Source organism: Phalacrocorax carbo, chromosome 9 (genome assembly GCF_963921805.1).
Source record: "Phalacrocorax carbo chromosome 9, bPhaCar2.1, whole genome shotgun sequence".
In the NCBI taxonomy this organism is placed as follows: domain Eukaryota; kingdom Metazoa; phylum Chordata; class Aves; order Suliformes; family Phalacrocoracidae; genus Phalacrocorax; species Phalacrocorax carbo.
The window spans coordinates 8961482-8985603 of NC_087521.1; the positions used below are offsets into that span (position 1 = coordinate 8961482).

General features: G+C 37.3%; 1 protein-coding gene across 3 annotated transcripts in view; it reads left to right on the forward strand.

The window, feature by feature from the left end:
* Positions 1-24122, forward strand: part of AKAP6 (A-kinase anchoring protein 6) — a 237152-nt gene that overhangs the window by 141104 nt on the left and 71926 nt on the right. For all 3 annotated transcript variants that reach the window (XM_064460237.1, XM_064460235.1, XM_064460236.1), the window contains exons 8-9: positions 4359-4507; positions 10310-10430. In XM_064460237.1, coding sequence (XP_064316307.1) covers positions 4359-4507; positions 10310-10430 — 270 coding nt within the window. The remainder of the gene's footprint in view (positions 1-4358; positions 4508-10309; positions 10431-24122) is intronic.

Consider the following 24122-nt stretch of genomic DNA (forward strand, 5'->3'; position numbering starts at 1 on the left):
TTCTGTATTTAAAACACAGAATAGTTTGCTTATAGTAACATAGTTCATAACAAAAGACTTGTGCTCCCTAGGAAACAATGTCTGAAAACACTTTCAACACCAATTCAATGATATTTATTCTAGTACATTCCAATATAAAAAGTTTTACAGCAGAACAACACTGGTGCCAAGTTCTCATCTCCAATTTACATTGGTGTAAATTTTGAGTCTCTCATTTGACACCCTGTATACAATATAACCTTTCAATCTCCTTCCTCCCACGGTAACAGCTATTATCCATTGTCTTGTCTTTCTCCACTTCAGAATAAGGTCATTCTAACATGTAGGTCTAACAAGAAATACGATGTATATTCATTGATTTGTATTGTCACTGATTACCCCTTCATGTTATATAGTGATCTGTATAGTAAAGGACATTCTATGTTGTCATGCAAAGCCAGTCTTCAGGAACAGATTCTGTACCCCGGGCTCCCTCAGTTTATTTATTAGGTCTTGCTGTCTGGAAAATGAGCTTTCTGACAATAGCCTTGAAAATATTTACCATTATTAATCGATCACTAGAACTGAATATTTGGCAGTAGTATAGAATTTTTTCACTGTTTTTTCCCCAGAGTACTGTTTTTTCATAGTCTTGTTCAGAGATTGGATCCTCCAGGCTCAGGAAAATGAGAGCATTTTGTCATGTGATTATTGGAAATATCTCGGTTTAATTTACAGTGGAATATTGTAAACTCAGTCCATCCTGGTAGGACAGTGACTTTTAGAAAGTCTGTACAAGGGTGTAACCAGACCACCACCAGCATCTTTATTGTGTTTTTACTGCAAAAATTGTCACTTAGAAGAGGACCATGAAGTAGAAAACAACGGCTGAGTATCACTCCTTGACATTTTTTTTCCATGTTCGATTTTTCATTGATTCTGACTTGTTACATCCTCTGAAGAAAAGAATAAACTGAATTCCATTTCTAAGACAGGCACTAAGAGTAAATGAATGATTGCTTCCCACGCAATTTCTATTACATATATTTGGGATGATGCATAATCTCAGTAGACTTTCTCAGGATTTGCTAGATATCCATGTCCATAGAGGGGTGTTTGTGATAGAGATTACATTCTTATGCTTGTGTTAAGTAACAAGAAAGCATATGTAGGGCGCTTTGAAAATGCACACTAAAAATAATCTAGAAGGTAAGGCAAGTAGCTTTTCTATATTTGATTAGCACTTAATAAAGTTGCTCCCTTTTCTACAAGAATACTGCAAAACTAGTCCTTCATTATCACTAAAGATGGTTGGAAAAAACCTGCAGTTGATTTATTGCATATCTGTGTTGTGTGCTATTTTCTAGATTGTGCCTTGTGCCTCTTAGTTCAGCTTCTGCAGAATGTAGGTTTTTGAGACTTAAACTGATCAATACCTACTCGAGGTCTTCAAAGCCTCTTTGGATTTGCAGTTGATATCAGTAGAGCAGGGACAAAAAAAATGCTTAAGTACAACAGTGAGATAGATGAATTCATACAGAAAAGAAATCAGAGAGATCCATCTGAAACTCTGCGGTGCCTGAGTTTGAGTTACTGTAAGTATTTGCAATAGTTGAAGACAGAAATTGGGTTTAAAAACAAAATAGTTGATTTATAGAGGGATCATATTTCTGAGGTACAAGAACTGGGACATGATTGCTTGTATTCAGGATAGGTAGAGTATGATGTTGGAGTTCATAATCCTCAGTACAAGAGGGCCTTATAGCTGTGAGGAAAAATAGTGGATACTCATTCATCCCTCTCCATATATTCTGTTTCATCCTGCTTTTTCTTCTCCATTTTCCATATACATTTGATTTGCCTAATTACAAATATTTTTGCAAGTAAACAGAGATTGAAGGGTCTGTGAAAAGGTGCTTTCTTTATTTTTCCTGTTTGTTAATTCAAAATATAGAGGAAATTATAGAGAGGGCAATTAGAAAATGGCAATGTATCTCAAGTATTGGGATAGTTGTGCTATTTGAGGAATAGCATGTGTTCACATAGTTCAGAGCTGAGTTTTAATTCACGTGTGTGAGGTTTCAGAGTTTAGGCTATGTAAGGATTCCGTCTTTTTGGAGTACTGGGGCAGTAGGTGGGGAGGAGAGGGTTGGATACATAATTTTAAAAGCAGTCAAAAAAAATTCCAAAACCCAAAAAAACCGCCCAAAACCAATAGCAAAAAAGCAAGAATTACTTATCTTGATTTCCAAACCCATCCTGAAAATCAGGGAAATTATTTGCTTAAGGCTTTCCATAAGATTTCACCTCTAGGCTTAAAGCAATCACGGAAGATTTTAATTGATAATTTATTTGTTTTAGAAAGTTACTGGTCACTCACAACAGGACTTTAGACTGAAAGCATCATGTCAAATGTAACTAAAATAAAAACAACCAGTGAGTAACTGCTTTCTGGTGAGAAGAAGTTGAAAGAACAAATCCATAGCCTTATGTGGACAATACAAAATATTCAGCTGGAAGATTGTCCTTACTGGTGAAGAATCCTTCCAAAAAAGAAGTTTGATCAGGAACCCCTGTATACTGTGGAAGGGGATTGTTCATCAGCTTAAAGGAGAATGTACTTGGGGGTGGAAGGGGAATAGGAAGGTGATGATGTTTGTTTATTTGCTGCTTTTGTTAATTTCTGAGTTATATAAACAGCAGTTTTAATTATAGTTTCTGAAAGAGCATGTTCTGTAGCTCTCTCAAACCTTAACATTTTACTCTAACTGGACAGTCACAACTAGTTAGTCTCGTATTAAGGTAACGGTTCTTCACTGGTAACTCTGTAGGTACGAAAGCCTTGTACGCCATTTATGTACACACTAAAAGACCTACATGGTATACTTGGAATTTTTATCTTCTATGTCCTTGGAAAATAGCTAGTATTTTTTTTGTTTTGTTTTGGTTTTTTTTTTTAATTTCTCGAAAACATATTGGGTTTTACTGCCAAACATAACAGATCTCACTGTGAGAAGCAACTGAGAGAGAAAGCTGTAAATGTTTGAAAGAGAAATTTTAAAAAGAAATGAAATTTGAAAATCAGCTACATTATTACTCAGCAAAAATTGCACCAAGGCAAGGCATAAGCAAATATAAGTAACTGTTATTACCACAAGCTTATAAAGGCATTGCAACCTTCCTTCAGACTTTCCCTACTTATATTCTGCAGTGCTTATTTCCCTTGACTTGCCTGCATTTTTCCTAGGTTTTGCAGATTTCCCTTCTTCTCTCTACCCCTTTCACTGCTTTTTCTTTACACCTGCCCTAGTTCCACAGATTGGTCACTCTGTCGTGCTGTCAGCAGCCAAGCAACCTCTTCACTTCCCTGCCTCCCACAGTAGAAAATGCAAGAGAGTCCTCATACAAAACTTTCTCCATGCGTGTTGCATTTACTTGCCATAGCACCAAATAGTTAAGCAGGCGTTCCCCTCCTAATGGAAATATGAGTATGTAGTTACACAAAAGTAGCAGTTTTTGAAGCGTTATCAAAATTTGTAATGCATTTTTCTTTCAGTGAAGCATATTAAAAGAAAACAATAGCATATTGGTCCCAAAGAGCTTTTGAACTTAGTCGACCCTCTGTTCTTTGTCATGTTCCTAGGGGCAAGCGTGGCAAACAGCAGATTTCATCTTTGGATCATCTGGTTCTCTGAGCCCCAGAATCAAACTGATCACCACAGCTGCAATAAATAAAGTGTCTATTCAATAGGTGATGATGCCAAATATTATTCAACATTCTTCTGGTCAGGCACAGAGTCTGATGGGAAACAGCACATCTCATTCATTGCCTTTTTCCTTGCAATTAGAATTGCTGAGTAATCAGTGGACACCAGATATGGGAAAGCAGAATGTGAATAATGCCAATTTGCTTGGTTTTATTTACATTTACTATTTAAAACAAAAATACCTATGGCAATACAGCTTTCATTAATTATGAAGCACAGGCAGTGTGTTAACAATATCAGTCTTTAAGCCTGTAAGAAATGTAATATTGTATATCTACTTGTTCTGTCATAGTGCATGATTTCTAATATCTTTTTCACTCATGTCCAGACATTTTTATGCAGCATTTGATTGGATATACATCTCATGGAATATATAGAACATTCTCTGACAGAAACCTAAATAGTTCAGTTCTAGCACTTGGGAATACACTGTACTTTTCTCTGACTTAATGGTTCAGCCTTTTTTACTATCGTGTAAGGAGACAAATGATGGTGTGAATCATTTGGTTAAAGTTGAAGTCCAAAAGTATTTGTTTTAAATGCATTCTTTCTGAATGTTTTTTTAAAAAAGTTCTGTTGTTTTTTTTTTTCCTCTTTGTTTTCTTTTTCTAGGCTGAGGTTCAGCTATGCTATCTGGAAGCACAAAGAGATGCTGTTGAACAGATGTCCTTAAAGCTGTACAGTGAGCAGTACAACAGTAGTAGCAAGCGAAAGGAAGAGTTTGCTGATATGTCAAAAGTTCACACAGTGGGAAGTAATGGGTAGGGAACTATTCTTTTTGTTGTTTTATTCTCACTGATCTGTATTTTTTTTTACATGATATACTTTTTCTTACTTCTAGTTAACCAGGATTTTTCCTCCTAGCCCAAAAGGCAGGGGAAAACTCTCTCTATGTTGGTTTGGGGGGAGGTTTCCATATATGAATGCAAAAACTAGTGGATTCTGGATAATTTCTACAAATCATGGTTTGTTTATAGGTCTAACTAACATTATCTAATAGCAATCCATTATTTTGATTTTTAAAAATGTAATGTGTCCTTTAGCATCAGGCTTTTGTCCTCCAATGGCTTCATATCTTTTTGTTTCTTAGCATCTTCCAAAGAAGCATCTTTATAATATATTAATATCTCTGCAAGATAATTTTCTATAATAATTATTCTGTTGGTGACTAGGAAATATGAATGTGAAGCCATTCACTTACAGTTCACCAGTTCAAAAATCCCAGTTCTGTATTTCTAGAAAGCTTTCATTTTAACTGTTTTCCCTTGACTTGGTCTTCTCAGTCTGTTTTTTAATAAATGTAAACACACATACCCACATACACATATATATGGAAGTGTATATATAAAAGCACTCTTTCTAAATAGTTTGAGCAAAGAATATTGGACAAATTAATCACTGGCCCATGCTAAAATGAAATCTTGCTGCCCTTCCCTTTTTCACAACAAAGAAAACTTGTAGTTCTGGTTTAAGACTTTTTCTTGAAGGTATTTTGAAAACTCTGTCTTCCAACTGCTACCTCCCCTAAATGAACATAAGAACATACCTGTGAGTTCATAATAGTGTGGGGCAAAAGCAGTTCAAAGGAGCCAACTAGTGGTCATTGGGTACACGCTTATGCTGATAGAAGTTTTCTGGTAACGAGTAAATACAGTAGAGCTTTTGTCTACAGTTTCCTGTGCAAGGAAAGTCACTGACCAAGGTTTCATGAGTTCTTTTTCTCCAGAACTTCCTTTTCCAACTGTTAACTCAATGTTGAGTTCTTGGTAACACAGTTTTATTAAATTAATGACTGTAAAGATAAACGAGCCTTGTAAACATCCCCTCTTATTATACGGAAAGATGACTGTTTTAGAAAAGTTGATGTGGGCTAATTATGTAGGATTACTGAGATCTTGATTGCATATGCAGAAATCTGTCAAACTCTCAAACATGCCAGTGAAGCTAGTACGACCATAAAAATAATTTTTTCAGAATTGGTGTGTATATGTATCTAAATGTGCACTGGGGGCTACATGTTCAAAACCAGATTCTAATCTTGCAGCCACAGTTGAATGCGAGCAAGACTTAAGGTTGGAATTTTGTGTGGGACATGAGACAGTAAGACATCAACAGACATTTGATTTTATTGAGGATAGGGGATATAAAGCTTTATAAACCTCATGGGAAAATCCAGTTTGTAACTCTACATACCATATGTGTAAAGCAAATAGGTTCTTAAATACGCTTGTTTGCCCTCATAATTACATGCTTATTACTGGGAAAGGTAATCTACTAGTGTTCCCTACCTTTTCTGTGCTGTGGCCACCTTTCTGGGCCCATATGGCCATCCCAGCCTTTGAGGCTCAATGGTGGCTGAAGGGGCCCAAAGACCAGAGGGAGACAAATACAATACCCTGTATTCAGCAATTTTAGAAACTAGGGTGGGCTAAATTCAGATGGAAAACTTCCAGTTGAACCAGTCTGAGGTATTGTATTGAAGACAATGTAAATGCCTTTCAGCTATTTGAAAATGCAGTTGATACAACATTTCCCTACTGCATAAGAACTGTGGACAGAAATTCCACAGTAGCTAGAGACTGAGATCTCCTACAGAGAAGAGGCCATTTTCATAACTGGGAAAATTAAGGTAGCTATCCATTAACTCTTGGGAAGTTTGACCTAGGAGCAACAAGAGTGTCTACAGGGAGAACAAGAGTTGTTACAGATGGAGAATTGTTTATATAGTGGGGGGAGAGACAGGAGGTGACTTTCTGCAGGAATAGCGAAACTGAGATATGTACGGTAGTATCTGCAGAATAGGGTGATGCTAGCGGGTTTGTGAAGAACAGATTTCCTGCAGAACAGCAATCTTTTTACAACAGTGATAGAGAGGGTTTACATGTATCTGCATGGAAGTGCCTAATGTGACAATGAATGAGAAGAGAATTAATATCCACTGCCGAGGAACGGCAGCTAGCCAGGCAGCAAGAGTTAACCAAGACTAGTTCAGAGCAGCTGCAAAATGTTATAGTTGATCTGGCTGGAAACATTGCATCCCCTCAAAACTGAGGAGGAATTATCAAAATGATATTTACAGCACCATTGCACAACATGAAGGCCAGATCCTGGGATCCTGTCATCACCTACCATTGGGCCTTTGTGGATGAGCTTTGAGATAAATGCATTAGAGGGGGCTTCAAGTATGCACAGGGTATAAGGCCATTTTAATGCTGCTGAGGTCAGAACTCTGATTTCTCCTATATCCCCCTAATAAAAACGTGTATGGGAAGGAGCCCCAAGAAAAGATGACATAGAAACTTGGAAGAACTTTTTGTCTGGCTGAATTTTTTTGGTAGGCATACCAGTGTGTTTACAGTACTTCTAAACACCATGTGAGTTATGCCATCAAAGAAATAATACAAACTGGAAGTGTGTGTTAAACATGGGGAAAAAAGCTGATGGAAATAGCTTCACACTCCTTTTTATTTATTAATGCCACAGACGAACGGGTTTTCTCATGAGAAAGGTGCTCATGAATTTTCATTCAAAATAATAAATTGATGTCCACATTTTAAGAAATATGTTTAGGGTTCAAGGGATTAGGCATGCAACTCTGCATATCTGATTCCCTGTTTACCAAAATAAAATATACCTCTTAATGTCATTTTAGTTACTATGTAGCTAATGGTTTTAGCTTATTAACAAACAAACCTGTATTAAGGAAGCTGTAGTTACCTGCCCTTTAACTAATGTTATAGAATTATTGTTGGCAATGTTTAGGTACTTTTAACGGAGGAATATTTTTTGCAATAAACAAATGACCTAATTTATTCTTTTTTTAGCTATTAGTGAATTTGGATAATCAACCAAAACTAGATCTTCTCAATGGTTCTTGCATCTGTAACACACATGAGTATTTCAGAAGTTATGGTTTCCCTGATTCTGCCTGTGGCAATATGAAAAACAGATCTGCTAAGCCCAGAAAAAAATAGATTCTGACTAAAAAAGAAACATTCAATATACTGCAGAAATACTGACAGGTACATTTTAATCTTAACCTGCCACTGATCCTGCAACTGCTGGATATTCTGAATATATTTTTAGCAGCTTAGTAACTTACATCCTCTTCCAAACAGTAATTTAATAGTAATCATTAGATCCACCTATTTAGATGTGAGGCATTAATTTTAAAAACAAAGCTGTTTGCTTTTTTTTTTTAGCATCAAAGTTATTTTAGAACTTTTAAAAATATTGCAGTCAAATTTAAAAGAAAATACTGATGATGCTTTACAGGCTGACTTCACTATCTTCAGGCTCAGGCAAATCACTGCCATAGATACTTTGCTTAAAAATCCTCCCAGATTACTTTATATTACAGCAGAAAGCAAACAAACAAACAAAAAAAGAATAGGCACAGTATGTAACCTATTGGGGGAAAAAAAAATCCCCATTACATCTTGTATCCCTTCCTGGGCTTTTTCCCTTTACTCCTGTTTCTCCCACTGTTTTGGGTTGAGTTCCTGTTTAGAAGTTTAGCTAGAAATCATAATGTTCAGCTGCTTTCTAGTGCTTAACTGGGTTTTGTAAAGATTAGGGAAAAGTGCTTTTGTGTGTATTTAAAGGATTGATTAATTCTATTACACCAATAGATGGTTCGGTTTAGACTGTAACTAAGATGTGGTTCTATAAGTACAAAGCAGACGTTTGGTTCCAGCACATCTTCTGCCTATTACAGTAAAATCCCTCTGCACTTCCTGGTGCAGTTTCCAAAGGCATCCCACCCCATTCCGGCAGCAGCAGGTCATGAACGTTGGATGTAGGCTTTGTTTCCCATCATCTTCATATCTTAGTTTTAGATTTTTCACTGGTACAAACTGTCCAAGTCCAACTGAATCTGTACCAATTTATATGAGATTAAATCTCGCCTTTTATATTATAAAGCATATGTTTTAATAACTGCCTGTCAGTTTTATGACTCTGGATAATATTTGGATAAGATGGGAGGGAAAAAAGGAGCAGTAGATACTGAAGATACAAAGTAGTTATACTGCTTTCTGAGGAAAGGATAAAGATTCAGTATCACTGCAAATATACCATTCAAAATGGAGTTTAGTTTTATGTTAGTTTCAAAATTATATCTTAGTCAAATACCTCCTGAAACAGGAGAAAAGCCCTGAACTCCAAGTGAAACTATTATATTTCAACAATAGTAACTTGCCCTTTTATGCTTGCTCTTCTTTATAGTATCATCATCGCTTACCTTCTCAGGGCAGCAGGCAATTTTAAGTAAGTGCGCCTCATAAATTATTGAGTAAAAGTGTACTAAGTACAGTGGATTAAACTAGAGAGTTACTTCAGGAGCAGGAATCAACACTTGTGCATTATACAAGACTTCTTTGTTGTCATTGAAAATAATACCACAGAAGGCAACGGCTTTCTTCTCTCTTTCTTCTCTTGCTTTCTTGCAGAAAGACAGTTCTCCTTGTCACAACTTTATCTATAAGCTTTCAAAATTACCATGCGTATGGTACTCTAGTTAATAACAACTGAAACTGTGATAGTATTAATAACATTAAAAACGTGTTTTGTTTATTGTTTCTCTGTTGAAATACTGGTAATTTTTTAATGGGGTTGCTAAAAATGTTGTTAATAATTGGAGAAATTAGCCTTAGTGGAACTTGCACTATTGTTTGATCAATATGGGGGGTTTCTGATAATACTGACAAGGCTTTGTTAGTTCCAGTTTTGCACGTTTGAAGATCCCTTTTCAAGGGGTATCTTTTTGACGAATGTGCAGTTTTTCAGCGTGTACATTCTGCCTTGTATCACAGTGTTTTAGAAGAATCTCAGCTTTACTTATTCACTAGGCTTTCAATAGAGAATCACATTAATCCTTTTAAGCTCCTTATTCTAATGATTTATTTTGTTGAAAACCGTAGTGATCCTCCTTTGAATTTTAATGATTGCTGGCTATTCAAGGATTCATTGTTTTGACTTCCTGTCCTTACCTTTGTTTCTTACATGTCTGTAGGGAACACCTGTCTAATACTGTATCTGGCCTTAGTTCTCACTGGCTTACCATATTCACTCAAGCCTATCTTAAGGCGTTAAGTTGAAATGCTAGCTACTCATCCATGAAAATAAATGTAGGATATTTACAGAGATAGGCAGATAGACAGCAGAGGGATGGCCGAATGGATCAAGTCATTTTTTGATGAAAATAATATTTTCATATCAATTATATCAATATGATTGTTCCAAAGTTTGTTCAATATAAAGTCAGCACTTTAAAAAAATGATTAAACAACAACATCTAGGGGGGATTTCTATTTCAAAATTTTTGAAGCAAATGCAGTATGCCAACAGTTGTCAGGATTTGGCATCAGCCGCTGAATTTAGGTCATGGCCCTGGCTTAAATTGGATTCCAGTTTTCATTTTCATCCACTCTGTATAAATACAGAATGTCTCTTTAGAAATATAACTAGAAACATCATGAGTTTTCAAGAATATATTATTCTAATACAAGATTTTAACAACTACACAGTATTTATGCATAATACATTTTGTTCCTTATCTACAGCCTTTTGGACTTTGATTCAGAATACCAGGAGCTCTGGGATTGGCTGATTGACATGGAATCCATCGTGATGGACAGCCATGACCTGATGATGTCAGAGGAGCAGCAGCAGCATCTTTACAAGGTTAGTGCTACCGTTACTGCCTTTACCTAGCTATAGAAGATCTGATTAGCTTGACAAGTCTTTCTCTCACAGGATATCGCTGCGTTCATTGTATATATCATGGTGTCTATTAGAATTCCCTTCCCTGTCCCCAACCTCATTTCCATCCCCTGTGCGCTGACAGGCTGCACCGACATCATAATTGCAAGAAAGTTCCCTTTATCACATTCTATTTGGTGTAATTCTATAGAAGGACAAAGATTTGTCTTCAAGATGAATAGAAATAAATGAAACTGCATTAATAAATAGACTGAAACAAAATGAAGGAAAAAATGAAATGGTAGCATTTAACAAAATGTGTTTTGATTGGAGCTTTCAGCTGGATTTTTATCCACCTTTCAGACCTCTTCTGGGAAGAAAGAAATTTGCCTTGATTTTGGTTTGCTGCTGCCAGGATACAGGACTCTTCCAATTTAATTTTTATTAGTTATACATAAAGCAGACATTGTCATGTTAAGTCATCACACTTGCTTGTGATTTCAGCAAAATGATTTTGAACTTGCATATTGATCACAGGGTCTTCATCTAACGGGCGCACACACTCACACATACGCGTGTGCGCGTATATATATACATATGCGCACACACACATGGCTTCTCTTATTTGTCATAGCAGCCTTAGCCCAGAAGCTTTATCACTTCTTTTAGATAGACAAGACTTTTAAGAAGATCCCCAAAATGTTTGATTTGATCCTGAAATTGATTCAGGCTTCACTGTGTGTCTGAGAAGCTGTAGTCTACGGGTCTGAGGGGTGGTGGGGGAAGGAAAGGAGGGCCTTTTACAGAAATATCAGGCTGCAGTAAATCTTCCTCATTTAGGCAATTTTTATTGGAGTAATTCTGACAGTTGTCATCCTTGAATTGCTTTGAGCATATGGCATATTTCAAAGAGCAGATTGTGAATCATAAAAAATAAAATTAATAACTAACCATGGAATCAGCAACAGTATAATGGCAAGAAACAACTACCCTCTAGCTTTTTTTTTTATTTCTTATTGAATAAATGGTACATTCAAGGTCAAATAGAAGTTGTTTTCTTTCCTCTGTGATTGCATGATTTGATAATTTCTTAAATATAATTTATTTTTTCTTGCTTTGGCATCCTAATTTCTTGATGGCCTTCTTGCATTTTATTCCTTCTAATTTTAGCCCTTTTATTTAAAATACCCAGTGAGAAAGGGTTGTCACATGAGTTAAAATATGTTTATAAATGGAAATAGGGTCCTGGTCCAAACTACTTTAGGCTGCAAGTGAGTTTAATTCAGTGCCCTCCATTTCTTGCTTTGACAACAACTTCTTATTTTTGCTAATGTCTTTTTCCTAACTTTCTAAATACTTGGTCAGGCTTAATGATACGTTAACTGTCATGGCCCTGGCTAGGGTTGGAAATAAGCAATGTCAGAAATGGATAAAAAGTTTCTAGTAAATCTAAAATAAGGTGTTTTGATAATGCCTGTCCATATAAGACCATATAACCACTGGTTTTAGTCCTATACTAAAACAAACAAACAAACAAACAAAAACCCAACAAAAAAAAACCCAACCCAAAACAAACAAACAAGCAAACAAAGGAAACAATCTGTACATCAATATGAAAAGGAGCAAAGCTTAAGCAGCCTGCCCAGGTATTTTAGGTACTATTTAGGATATTTTCCTTTCTGATATCCAAATGTAGCCATTAAGAATAATTACAGATGTTAAGGCTGGTATAATAATGTATGGTGAGAAGAATAAAAGAGGCCAATAACTTAAGAATTAGTTTGCAGTACAGTATGGTAGCAAAATGAGGAATATTTTATATTCAAAGTGGGAAGTGATAGTCTCTTAATATTGTGAAATTCTGTATTATGATAGACATGACACTTCTGAAAGGAGAAAGTTTGTGCCAGAGAGAGTAGCGGAGTCTTTAGTGTGTGAGGCACAGACAAACCAGCACTGCTTCCAAAGCACAGGCACCTTATTTGCTCTGCAGTTTCCACAAGGAGGGCATCTGCTAATTAATAGAGCCCCATCTCTAAAGTACCTGTCTGGTCACTGCAAAACCACTTGCAGAAGGGTAGAAAATAGACTGCCTGCCCTCCCGCACCGAATATTCTCTGCATGCACCTTCCTAGTGAAAGCACTAGGAATTATTGAGGATTGATGGAAAGACATAACTAGAAATGTGGAGTTTGGTTAAGAGATGTCTAAGGAGTGTCCGTAAAGCAGGAGGAGTATTTGTAGGTAGTGTAAAAACCTTGAGTGTGTAACATTATCTATTAGCATTTCACAACAACAACAACAACAAAATGTGTTGAAAGCCCCGTAATTTCAGACATTTAAAAGTAGACGAAAGAAAACATTAGCAAATGTAATTGAGGGAACACTCCTGCACTAGCAAAGGAGAGATCAGATAAATCACTAGGTCTTTATGCTCCTTTATTTCATGGATTCGCAGAACAATAAATCATGCCCTCAAAAACAGTATTAATATTTTTATAAACCTAGCCTAGTAAACCTCTCTTCTGTTCAATGGTGACACCCTTTTTATTTGGTGACTCTCATACAGAGTCGTGGATGGTCTAGTGCTTGCAGCTAAGGGGCAGGAGCACTGCCTGCACTTCACAGTGAGCACAGCCATTCTGGTCTGTAGGGAAAGAAATCTGTAAAGGGAATTTCAGGCAGCTATTATTATCAGAATTCCTCAATGATGTAGGGTGTTATGAAAACACAGATCTTGCTTCAGTCATTCTTTATCAGTTACAGCTTCAAATGTGAACCTGCTAATTGCACACTCTGCATTTTGGTGGATTCTCCTAAACCCACAGATCCCCCTTCTCAGTTATCGAGCTGACAAGTAATTTCACCTCTGAGCCAGCTCAGCAAGCTGCCTATGCCAGGGAACCTGCTGTGGTATCACTATTACCAACAGTAATCGTTGCCCCCAAGGAGTCAATGAATAGGAAGGAGCAATGATAAAACAGGTAAATCGGAAGGGAAAAGCATACGTTAAAGCAGCATAACGTAATATATAAATGCTAAAATTGCATATGGGAAAATAAAATGTATTTTCATGGATAGGGTATTTTCCCAGTACTCTATTTTCAGATTTAATATAGATCTCAGTCAACTCTTAGCTTAATTTTGTTTTGTAATATTCCAGGAGGTTCATAGTTTTTTATTAGGATCCTTATTATATCTCTTTAACTAGATTTTATTTTGCCCTTAATATAATAGAAGCAGCACAGCCAGATTTTTTAAACTCTGAATATGTATGGATTACTTCCTCTATATTTCCTAGATTTTAGTGCAAAGATTTACAAAAAGAGAAAACTATTCTTCCTCACTAAGCTCCCCCATAGCCCTAAATTATTTCAGCTTTACAGTCTTAAACTAGTTAATGATTTTGAAAATCAACTAGTCTTTGATTAAATGGCAGTCACAGAATGAATTGCTGACAGTTTATTTGTCCTCTAATACTTTATCTGTTAACTAAGAAAACACTAAAAGGAGCGTTTCCATGTTTTTGGACTCTCACTTCTTTGTACTGCTGTAATAGCTTAGTTTAATGCCAAATGTATCATGTTTATTTCATTTTAATCTAGTGCATGTGAGCCTGATCTCATAAGCTCTGAGTACACAGAACTTGCATTGACTTCAGCTGTATTCATATGCTGTTTCTGGAGGATCAAACCCAAAGAATTTAAACTCTGCTAATTAGCCCTTTAGTGGGAACTTGAGTAATTCTGTACCTTGAATGTTCAAAAATGAAGCAAATCAGTATTTACTGGAACTGTGGAGATTAGAAATGAGTATACTAGGCAGAAAAGTTAATGATAATTCTTTTCATTTTCCTCAGAAGATTAATTGCAAAACTTAATTGTGTTAGATTAAAACCCCATTTAAATAAGTACAGTATGATTGTTAAAATTGTTAGTATGTTCAGAATAAAATTAACTAAATGTTTTTAAATATCAAATAAAAGGAATTATATTTTTCTGTCTGATTAAAAACACCATAAATCGCTTGTAATACAAACTGCATTAGCCGTAAGCCTTGCACTAGTAAGTCTTCCACAACGATGACCATGACAGATGGAAAAAGACCCTAATGTAGTAGTGCAAAGATTTTGAAAACATTTAGTTGACATGGCTTTTGAACTGGTTAACTGCTAAACTCTTTTATCAAAGGGAAGCGGCTCACTGTATTAAATAACGTGAAAGTGCACATCAAAAGCTAAGGATACCTTTCAAAAAAAGTTGAGGGGGAAAAAAATCTCCCAGCAGTTTTTGTTTCCCTACTGGAAGCTACCCCTCCTCGGAAGGTGCAGTTCATTTTCTCCTCTGGGTGTGCTGCTGCTCCATTGTGCCTTTCTCTCTGGCTCTGTGTGCTGTGGCCCTGAGTGGATCAAACAAACCGTGGTGAAAGTTTCCCTCATTTGCATCACTTCTAGACAGCCCTGTCGTACTCTTTGCTGACAGGAAATCACTGTCTTTGTCACCTTTTTTCAGTGATCTTTTGGCAGAGATTGGCCATGTGACCAGGATTAATCACAACAACAGTTCTGGCTCAGAACTCAATGACATGTTTTCCTCAGCACTTCAATAATGGTGTAGAGGAGTCAGTAGGAAATGAGTACATTAATTTCAGAGTGAAAAGATAATTAACACTTAAGGACTAGTGCTATAACCTATGGAGCTATTATTCAAATTAAAACTAATTTATTGCAAACTTGGGGGGGACGGGGGGGGGAACCCAAACCAAAAAAAGAGCCAACCTTGTCCTTTAATGCGACTGTTAAAATAATCTTACAAGATTACCTGAGTTTAAAAAGAAACACAAAGTATATTTAATGCAGTAATATAGATACATAAAAACTTAAACATTTGAAACTGGAGGCTGAAGTATGTAAAGTGCTTACTTAGATGATATGAATAGGATACTGGCAAACAAAAGCAGCAGTGTGCTCCTAGAATGCTGTGCTTCAAGGAGTTTCCTTGGCAACAGAAATGCAGTTCCAAAAGTAGACAGAACTTTCCTCAGAAAACATACTATTAATAACAACCTTCCGGAACAACTTGGAACAATTTGACTACTTGGCAATAATAATGCCAAGTGTTCTGCAAATTAATCTAACACATAACAGTTATATGTTTCTCTTGCCCATAATTCTCCTGAACTGGAGGACTTCAGCTCTCTGCTGTTAGAGGATACAAATGTGCAAAGCGGTTCCAAATGCTGCACAAATGGAGAGAAGGCTCAAATAGCAGCAGCCTATAAGGATCAATTAATGTGCTTCGTATCATTTTAACTTGTAAAACAGATTAGTTTAATTGGATTACTTTGTTCCATTTAAAATGAGTCCTGCATACCTACTGAAGCCACATTGTAGTTCAGCCTTTATTTCAGGCAGATTTTCCATATAAAGAAAACTTATTAAAAGATTAACAGCCTGTAGAGTGATATATTTGGACAATATGCTTAGGGGATTGGTTATAAACTAGAAAACGTGAAGATTTTTGCTCCTACACTGCACATTCTGCATGGTCCGGGATGCCTTCTGTCTTCCTGGTAATCTGTCAGTGCCTGCGCGAAGCTGCTAAAACAGTCAGTGGGAGAAAATGACGATCATCACTTCAGAAGAAGCTCTCAGCACACTGCAGGATCGAGATCCTTGTAGGTAGTAACTACAAATCTGCTATGCATGCAGTATTTTTAGGTATGTCATCATTTCTGTATGAGCCAAGAGAATAAACTAATTTCAGATTTGCCTTGCCAATAGGAATCATTAGAATTCCTCTAAAGGCCATAAGTTTACCAGACAGGAAAGGTAGGCTGTGCTACTACCTTGACTTTTCCTGAATTCTTAGATCTAAAGGTTAAAAGTAATCAATATCTCATTGTGCAGCCTGATAATAAGAATAACCATGATGTTAAAATCTAAATGATTGCAGATAGCACTTAGGTGTGTTGACCCATTTGGGAGGGCTTTTTAATTGCAATCAGAATAGTCATTATAGCTTGCTAATAAACTTTTAAGCTACCTTGCAAAAATCACCACCTTTTTGAAATACAGCTTTAATGCTATTAGGAAATTATGTCCCAAAGTGAAAGCTTTCATTTTACCCGACAAAGTATATGCAACACTTCAAAAAATAAAGATTTTTCTGCCAAATAATGTCGATGGAGATATTCCTTAGCAATAGTAAATTACAGCACTTACTTATGTCCGCATACATGAATTGATACATGCCTCAATGGAAATTATTCCTTGCCTTTGACTTTGTAGTATGCTTTTAGCTGTCATGTGTAATAAAATGCCTAAGCTAAGTTTTGCAGAAACTCTGACTTCAGTTACTGTTCTTCATGAAGTTCAGTAATTTCCACGTGCTAGGCTGTTGGTTTTTTTTTTTTCCTGAACACATGAAGAACCTCTGTGACTTTCCACACTAGGTAGGAATATCAACTGTTTTGTATGTGAGGTCTCAAAAATGCCTGATACGCCAAGCAGCAGTAAAATTCTGACTGCTATTAGTACACCAACTAAATGAGTTCAAGGCCTGACCCAGCAAACTTCCCTAGTCTCTTATTGCAGAGGATGATGAAACTGGTTAACTTTTTCTACGCAAGTATTTTCATTTCAGTTGCACTGGAAAACAGTGAAAACTCCTTTGTGACACATACAGTAACAACCAGCTCTTTTTTCAGTGGTCTTTATGTTTAACTTTGTAATATGATTGAATTGCTTGCTACTTCTGCCAAATTTTATATTTTAAAAAGCAGGAAAGAAAATTATTGTTGGCAAAATGTCTTACTTAAAGCAGATAAATGTTAAGTTTCACTGTCTCATGTAATTACAACAGGAAAACACTGATTACCATGTGTACGGACTTACAAAGCAAGTCTAGAGAATGGATAAAGAAAGAATAATATGAAAAGTATTTTTATGTTTCCTTGGTTGCTTCCATACTATAGTTCAAATGTAAACACGCATTTTTAAAGGCAGTGTTGTAATTTCTGTGGAGCAGACTCCCTGTATTTCCGCAAGCAGTGGCTTCATGCACTTCACAAAAGTAAGTGGGTTTCTCCCATTTCTTCCCTGCATGACATTGAAGATGAACTTCACATTGTAGCAAAGCAGTATTTACTGAGCTTGTAGCAAAAGCCAGCACAGCTTTTGGGAGATTAAAGCAGTGTGTCTAGAATGAAAGAGGCATTCGACTTCAAACAAAAGTAAATGTGTACCACATAGCTGTCATCACCATTCCTTACTACAGCTGCAAAACGTGGACAATTTACAGTCATCACGACAAGCATCTTAGTCAACTCCACATGCTCTGTCTCTGTGCCCTTGCTGGTATAAAATGGTAGGATACGGTCCCAAGCGGTAAGACCTTAAAGCATTGTCAAATATTCAGCACTGAAGCAATGGTCTGGCACACTCAGCTGTGGTGGTTTGAGTGTATATGTCCAGCAGTACGTTACCCAAAGCCATTTTCTATTCATCAAGCATTTTTTGTTTTTAAAAAATGGAAATAGCGCCTTAATTCACCCGAAAGGATGATGAAAATTACAACCTTCATTGTAGTCTATATGCTAGGACTGCCTAGTGTCCGAACAAGGTATGTTTCAAGATTAGTCTCAGATATATTAGATTATTCACGTTCTCTAAAGAACATGTAATAGCTGAAGTATAGCAGCACTCTGGCCTAATCATTGGACCAGGAGTCCCTAAGAAAAGTTGTTGTACTTGTGCTGTTATACATACAGTCAAACACTGGGGAAAACAATACCAGTGCAGCAATGTTCTTCGATGCCCTGAACCGAGTAAAGAGGCCATATGAGGCTCCAAAACATGGGCTTGTTCTGATTTACATTGTTCTTAGCACAACCTTTCAAAACTTTATCCATTTGTCTAAAGGCGTTTAGGTTTTCTGTATTTTTTTTTCCTGACACAGTGGATCACATGCAGACTACACGTAAGGAGTACAGAATCCTAGTTGCTGCCCACTCTGAGGCTAGTATTTAATGCATTACGGCAAATTTTATGAAAGTTCATATGAATCAGCTGACTAAAAGCATCTCATGAAGTGATTTGTGAATCTGCACTCACAATTCACTCATAGTGTCTCATATACAGTGATGCCAAATAAAGGATATCAGCCCTCTATAAAAACAAAGACATTCAAAGAAGCCAGGACTGGTTTCTCTTTATCACACTGCATCTTGGAACCTTTAGTCTAGTATTTCACAGCCTTTGTTCTGGATTGTGAAACCATGTGCTAGCTTTAATTTCTTACGCAATGACTGCGTAACATAAAAATGGCTCAATCAGGTCAGAGAATAGTGTGTCCTGTGCAGTTCTCCAGATACTTTAGATACTTCTATTGCATGAAGTTGTCCCACAACATCTTAGAGAAGCCATAGCATCCTCCCTCACGGAGTCCCACAGGTGTAGTCCCCTGCTGTGATGAACCACCTGTGCGTTGTGTCTGTGCATGTGTCTGCTCTAAAGCTGCCTTCTACTGAGCTCACCTGATCACCCATAGTAGTTTTGTTGGAAGAAGCAGCGAATAAAATAGTGAAGGAAGATAAAATTAGGAGTGTTAATTACACAATGACAACATCATTTATGAAGCTGTGTGTGGGCATGTTGGGGTTTTTTAGCAGCTTGGTGGATTAGGCTTTCTTAGAGCGATGCAGATAAAAAAGTCCCTAGCAAAAAATATATGGGGCAATAGTATTACCCTGTTTCTCAAGTTAGTTGGCAATTTTTAATTCACTTTCCTGTATTTTCACCTCATATTTTCTAAACTCAGAAAATATGTGCTTTATCCATGATGTTTTGCTTCATAAACATAATACAAGAAATACTATTTTCTTTCCCAGTTACTTCTCATCAGTATACCTCATAAATAATTGATACTGTAATGTTTCTTTTTTAAAACTAAACAAAAAGCAAATGACCACAGAAAACCTTTTTAGCAGGTTTTCTATATGAAACCCAAATTCACTAAATCTCAATAAACTTGCGGTGGCAATATATTCAATGCATACATATCTAAATTATAAAAAATAAGTTGCAGTGAAGTATAGCAGTTTATAATCTCCTGAATTTTTATTTGTATATATTTTTATTTGTGTTTGTATTTTTATAAATATATATAATGTATATATTTAAAATATGTAAAATATCAATATAAAATATTGACATAAAATATTTATTTGTATATATTTGTAACCTTTTCACACACTTAAAGTTAGATGATGTTTTTACGTTTTGTGTATACATTTTTAATACATTGTACTAAAAATAACTACAGCATTTTGTTCGACATTCTCCTTCTAACCTTCATTTACCTTCTAACAAGGTAAAATAAGCCATCACTATAATTTCATTCATAGTAGTTGCAGTTGCACTTGCATCAGGTCCAATGGGGTCCTAGGGCAGGCTCCAGCCAACTCCTGTGGACAGTGAGAAATGCCTGTGGTTCTTCTTAACTTCCATGGGTGCTGATATTTTAGCATTGCAGAAAATGGGCTTGCTACAGAAGTCCAGTGACCATGAACGGTAAATGTTAAAATTGGCTCTATGGAGACGTGCTTTTGGGGGAAGACAGCAGTTGTACCCTTCACATCCCATTGTTGCAGTGTGACAGGTGCTGTTACTGATGTGCAGGACATACTCCAGCTGTGTCACCGAGCAGACCAGCAGCATGCTGTCATAGCCTCCAGGGAAGGCTATGGAGAGGTTGTAGTTTCCCCAGTGGTACACTGGGAGAAAGGATCATCTGTGAAGACTAATTTAGACTACCAAGGGAGCTGAGTAGACTGGGCTCTGTTGTGAGGAAGTTCCTCTAATAGCTGATTTAGAGCAGAAGCTTAAGTTAAGCACTCAGAAACTGTATCAGAAGAAACCTTTTCTCTCTTATCTCTCTCTCCACTGATTGTATGAAGAGGTTATGAAGATCAGCCTCACTCAGCGTTACCTCTCACTGACTCTCAGTTATTATGAAAAGAGGAGTTTTTTGTACCATTGTGTCATGTCTATGCAATATTCCAGTTTGAAACCCTGCTGTGATGCATCCAGATTTTGGCAGACATTGCACTGGAGCTTGATCATCTCTGCTTTACCATTTGATTTTTCTGAGTAATGGGAGATGATAGATAGAGAATTGCCATTAGAGTTTTTCAGGTAGTAACTTTCTAAAGAAGAACATTAGCCTTTTTGAATGATGTATTGAGACTGACATACATGGGTTTTGCTTTGTCAAGGAGGATGACTATATGTCTTGGTATGCAGGTGGAAGAACTATAATTCCCAAGATCTCTTAGTTTGTAATCATGTGTGGAGAGATCAAGAACACCATCAGAGATGAGAAGTAGTTAGTAATGTGATCCCACTTTGTTGTCTCAAAAAGTTAATCTCTATTGTTTTAGCTTTCCAGTAAGCATATGTAATTTATAGTCAGGGTTCATTTTTCTCCAGCAAGTCAATAGTCAAATGCCTCATAGTGGGAGTATGGAAGATTTTTGCCTTTTTTTTTCCCTAGATCCCAGAAAAAAAAAAAAAGATATAAAAAGAAAATATTTAGTTTCCTTATTACTTCTGCTTGGGTCAAAGAAAAATTCTGCTCTTAGAACTTCTGCCTGATTTAATCTTCAATTATGGTTTTTAAGTGTCTCTTTTTGTCAGCTATCTACTAGAATATGTAAGGTGTTTATGCCAGAGACTGAAATATGTAATAGTTAAAATAAATAAATAAATAGATGGATAAATTAAAAGAGAGAGCAAAAAGCAGGTGATGAAAGTCAACCCTCTTTTCCACCTTTGCCTCTCTGCTGAGCTAGGGACCTTTCTGTCTGTTCCTCTTTCTAACATGATGATTTAATCTAATGATTAAATGCTATGGCCATTGTGCTGTATGAGCCTTATAGTCTCTTTGTGCAGATAGTTTCCTTGATAAGTAGAGAGTAAATTCACAAGACGCCTACTGAAAATTATATTGGGTATGAAAATGCTTACTTCATTCAGTTTTAATAAACATATGGGATGATTTTTTGGTAAATATGTCCAAACAGCAGTTTGTCATCAACTCATGAACACACATAGTAGATTGGTAGCTAGCTCACAGTGCCCAGAGGATGAGACACAAGGGAGAAGGTTTCATTGCAGATGAAGACTATTGGTCTGGGCTCCCTGGGCCTGCCAATGTTCAAGAATCAATCAAGGGACTGAATAAAGAGCCAGTTTAAGACTAGAAATATTAAATTCTTCCATCTTATTTCCCCAAATGTAGCATATGAGCTCTGAGACAACAGTCACATTAAAGAGGAAGGAAATATCTGTGACTACCCAGGTACAAAACACCTAGAAATCATAGGGCATAGGTAGCAGTGGCTCTGAGCACCAGGAAAACTGGAACTCCAGACAAAAAAGGGCTTTACTTTGAAGCAATAGAAACAATGTTTTTATCTCTAAAAATAATTGATCAGAATTATACAAATAATTCTAAGTAAATTTAAAGCTATAAAAAGGTTTTCTTAACCAATACCAGAAACAAAAGAGGATATGGTATGGTGCTGGGAACTAGAGCACCCATGTGTAACTGGAGAAATAAAACATTTCTTAATTGTATTTCTTTCCCAGGATCACTTATGAAAAAGACAGTTCCCATTCACAGGGAAGACATTAGAGTAAAGCCAATCTAATATCTGACTCCAAACAGCAGCTGACGTACCCAGAGAAGTGCCAAAATAGAAACAGCAGAACACACATATATGTAAGTCAAAACCCATGAAGCAGGGCAGATGCAGACTGGCTGAAAATGTAGGCATTTTAGCACAACATTCGTAGTATAACAGGCAACATGAAAAGTAGAAGGAAAAATGTTCTTGAGAAAAAGAGCCAGGCAGACAGATTGAATACTGCAGTTACCTTTGAAATTAAAATATAGTGTCTGAAACCATTGAGAATTTAAGGTTTTAATGAAGAAGGAGATATCTGTACTGTGACTTAAGCAGATCTAAAGATTCTCAGTGTTCTGGCAATGCAGAAGGCTGCCAGGCATTCAATTGCTATATTTGCAACTATGCTATTAGATCAATGACTAATTTGATACCAGCTGGATTGTGGAGCCAGCTGCAGTGCAACACTGATAAGGAGCGAAATTAGACTGGAGGGATGCAACCAAGCACTGCAGGTGTGCAATGAAATCACTATGAGACCAGCGGATAAATGCAGTCCGTCCTGGAAGCTTCGATGGGAAGCTTCCATGGAAGACAAAGAAGCTAGTGAGTGCTGGGAGTTCTTCAAGAACTCTCTATTGGAAGCACAAAGCCAGTTTATCCCCTACAAAGGAAAGGGAAGTAAGCGGAGCGAGAGGCCCCCTTGGCTCAACCGTGACCTCCTGGGTCTACTCAAATCCAAAAGGGAAGCATACCAGAGATGGAGAAGTAGAGGATTATCTGTCAGGAGCTACAAGGGCATTGCCAGAGCGTGCAGAGATGCAGTTAGAAAAGCAAAAGCCCAACTCGAATTGAAACTGGCTGTAGACGTGAAAAATAACAAGAAAGGTTTCTTCAGGTATGTCAACCATAAGCAGAAAAAGAAGGAAAACATAGGCTCACTGTTAAAGGGAAAAGGAGAGTCAATCACCAACGATGCTGAAAAGGCAGAGGTCCTCAACACTTTCTTCACCTCTGTCTTTACTGACACTGTTGGGTCCCAGGCTTTGGGAATGAAATTGCCGGCTGATCCAAACACCAACCCAGCATCAGTGAAGAAGAGTTAGTACATGAATAATTACAGGAGCTTGAACCTTACAAATCCATGGGCCCTGATGCCATCACCTCAAGGGTTGTGAGAGAGCTGGCTGAAATCATCGCAAGGCCACTCTCCATAATCTTCAAGAAGTCATGGAGAACGGGGGATGTCCCAGAGGACTGGAGAAGGGCAAACGTTACCCCTATCTACAAGAAAGGCTCGAGGGAGGATCCGGGTAACTATAGGCCCATCAGCCTTACTTCAGTCCCTGGGAGAGTTATGGAACGAATCCTCCTGGGGGCCATCACAAGTCAAATGAAGCATGTGATTGGGAAAAGCCAACATGGCTTCACTAAGGGCAGATCGTGCTTGACAAACCTGGTGGCCTTCTATGACAAAGTGACTTGCCTGGTTGACATGGGGCGGGCGGTGGACATTGTCTACCTGGACTTCTCCAAGGCCTTTGATACGGTCCCCCACAGTCTCCTCCTGGAGAAATTAATGTGTTATGGCCTAGGCAAGTGGTTTGTGCAGTGGGTGGGAAACTGGCTGACAGGCCGCACCCAAAGGGTGGTGGTAAATAGCTCCCTTTCCAAATGGCAGCCTGTTACAAGTGGAGTCCCACAGGGATCGATATTGGGCCCAATGTTATTCAATATCTTCATAAGTGATCTGGATAATGGCATCAAGTGTAGCCTGATGAATTTTGCTGGTGACACCAAGTTGAGTGGGGAATTAGACACTCCAGAAGGGAGAGCTGCTCTGCAGGAAGATCCGGATAGGCTGGAAGAGTGGGACAACAAGAACCTCATGAAGTTCAACAAGGACAGGTGTAAGGTCATGCACCTGGGAAAACATAATCCGGGAGTGCAGCCCAGACTGGGACCCACCTGGCTGGAGAGCAGCTC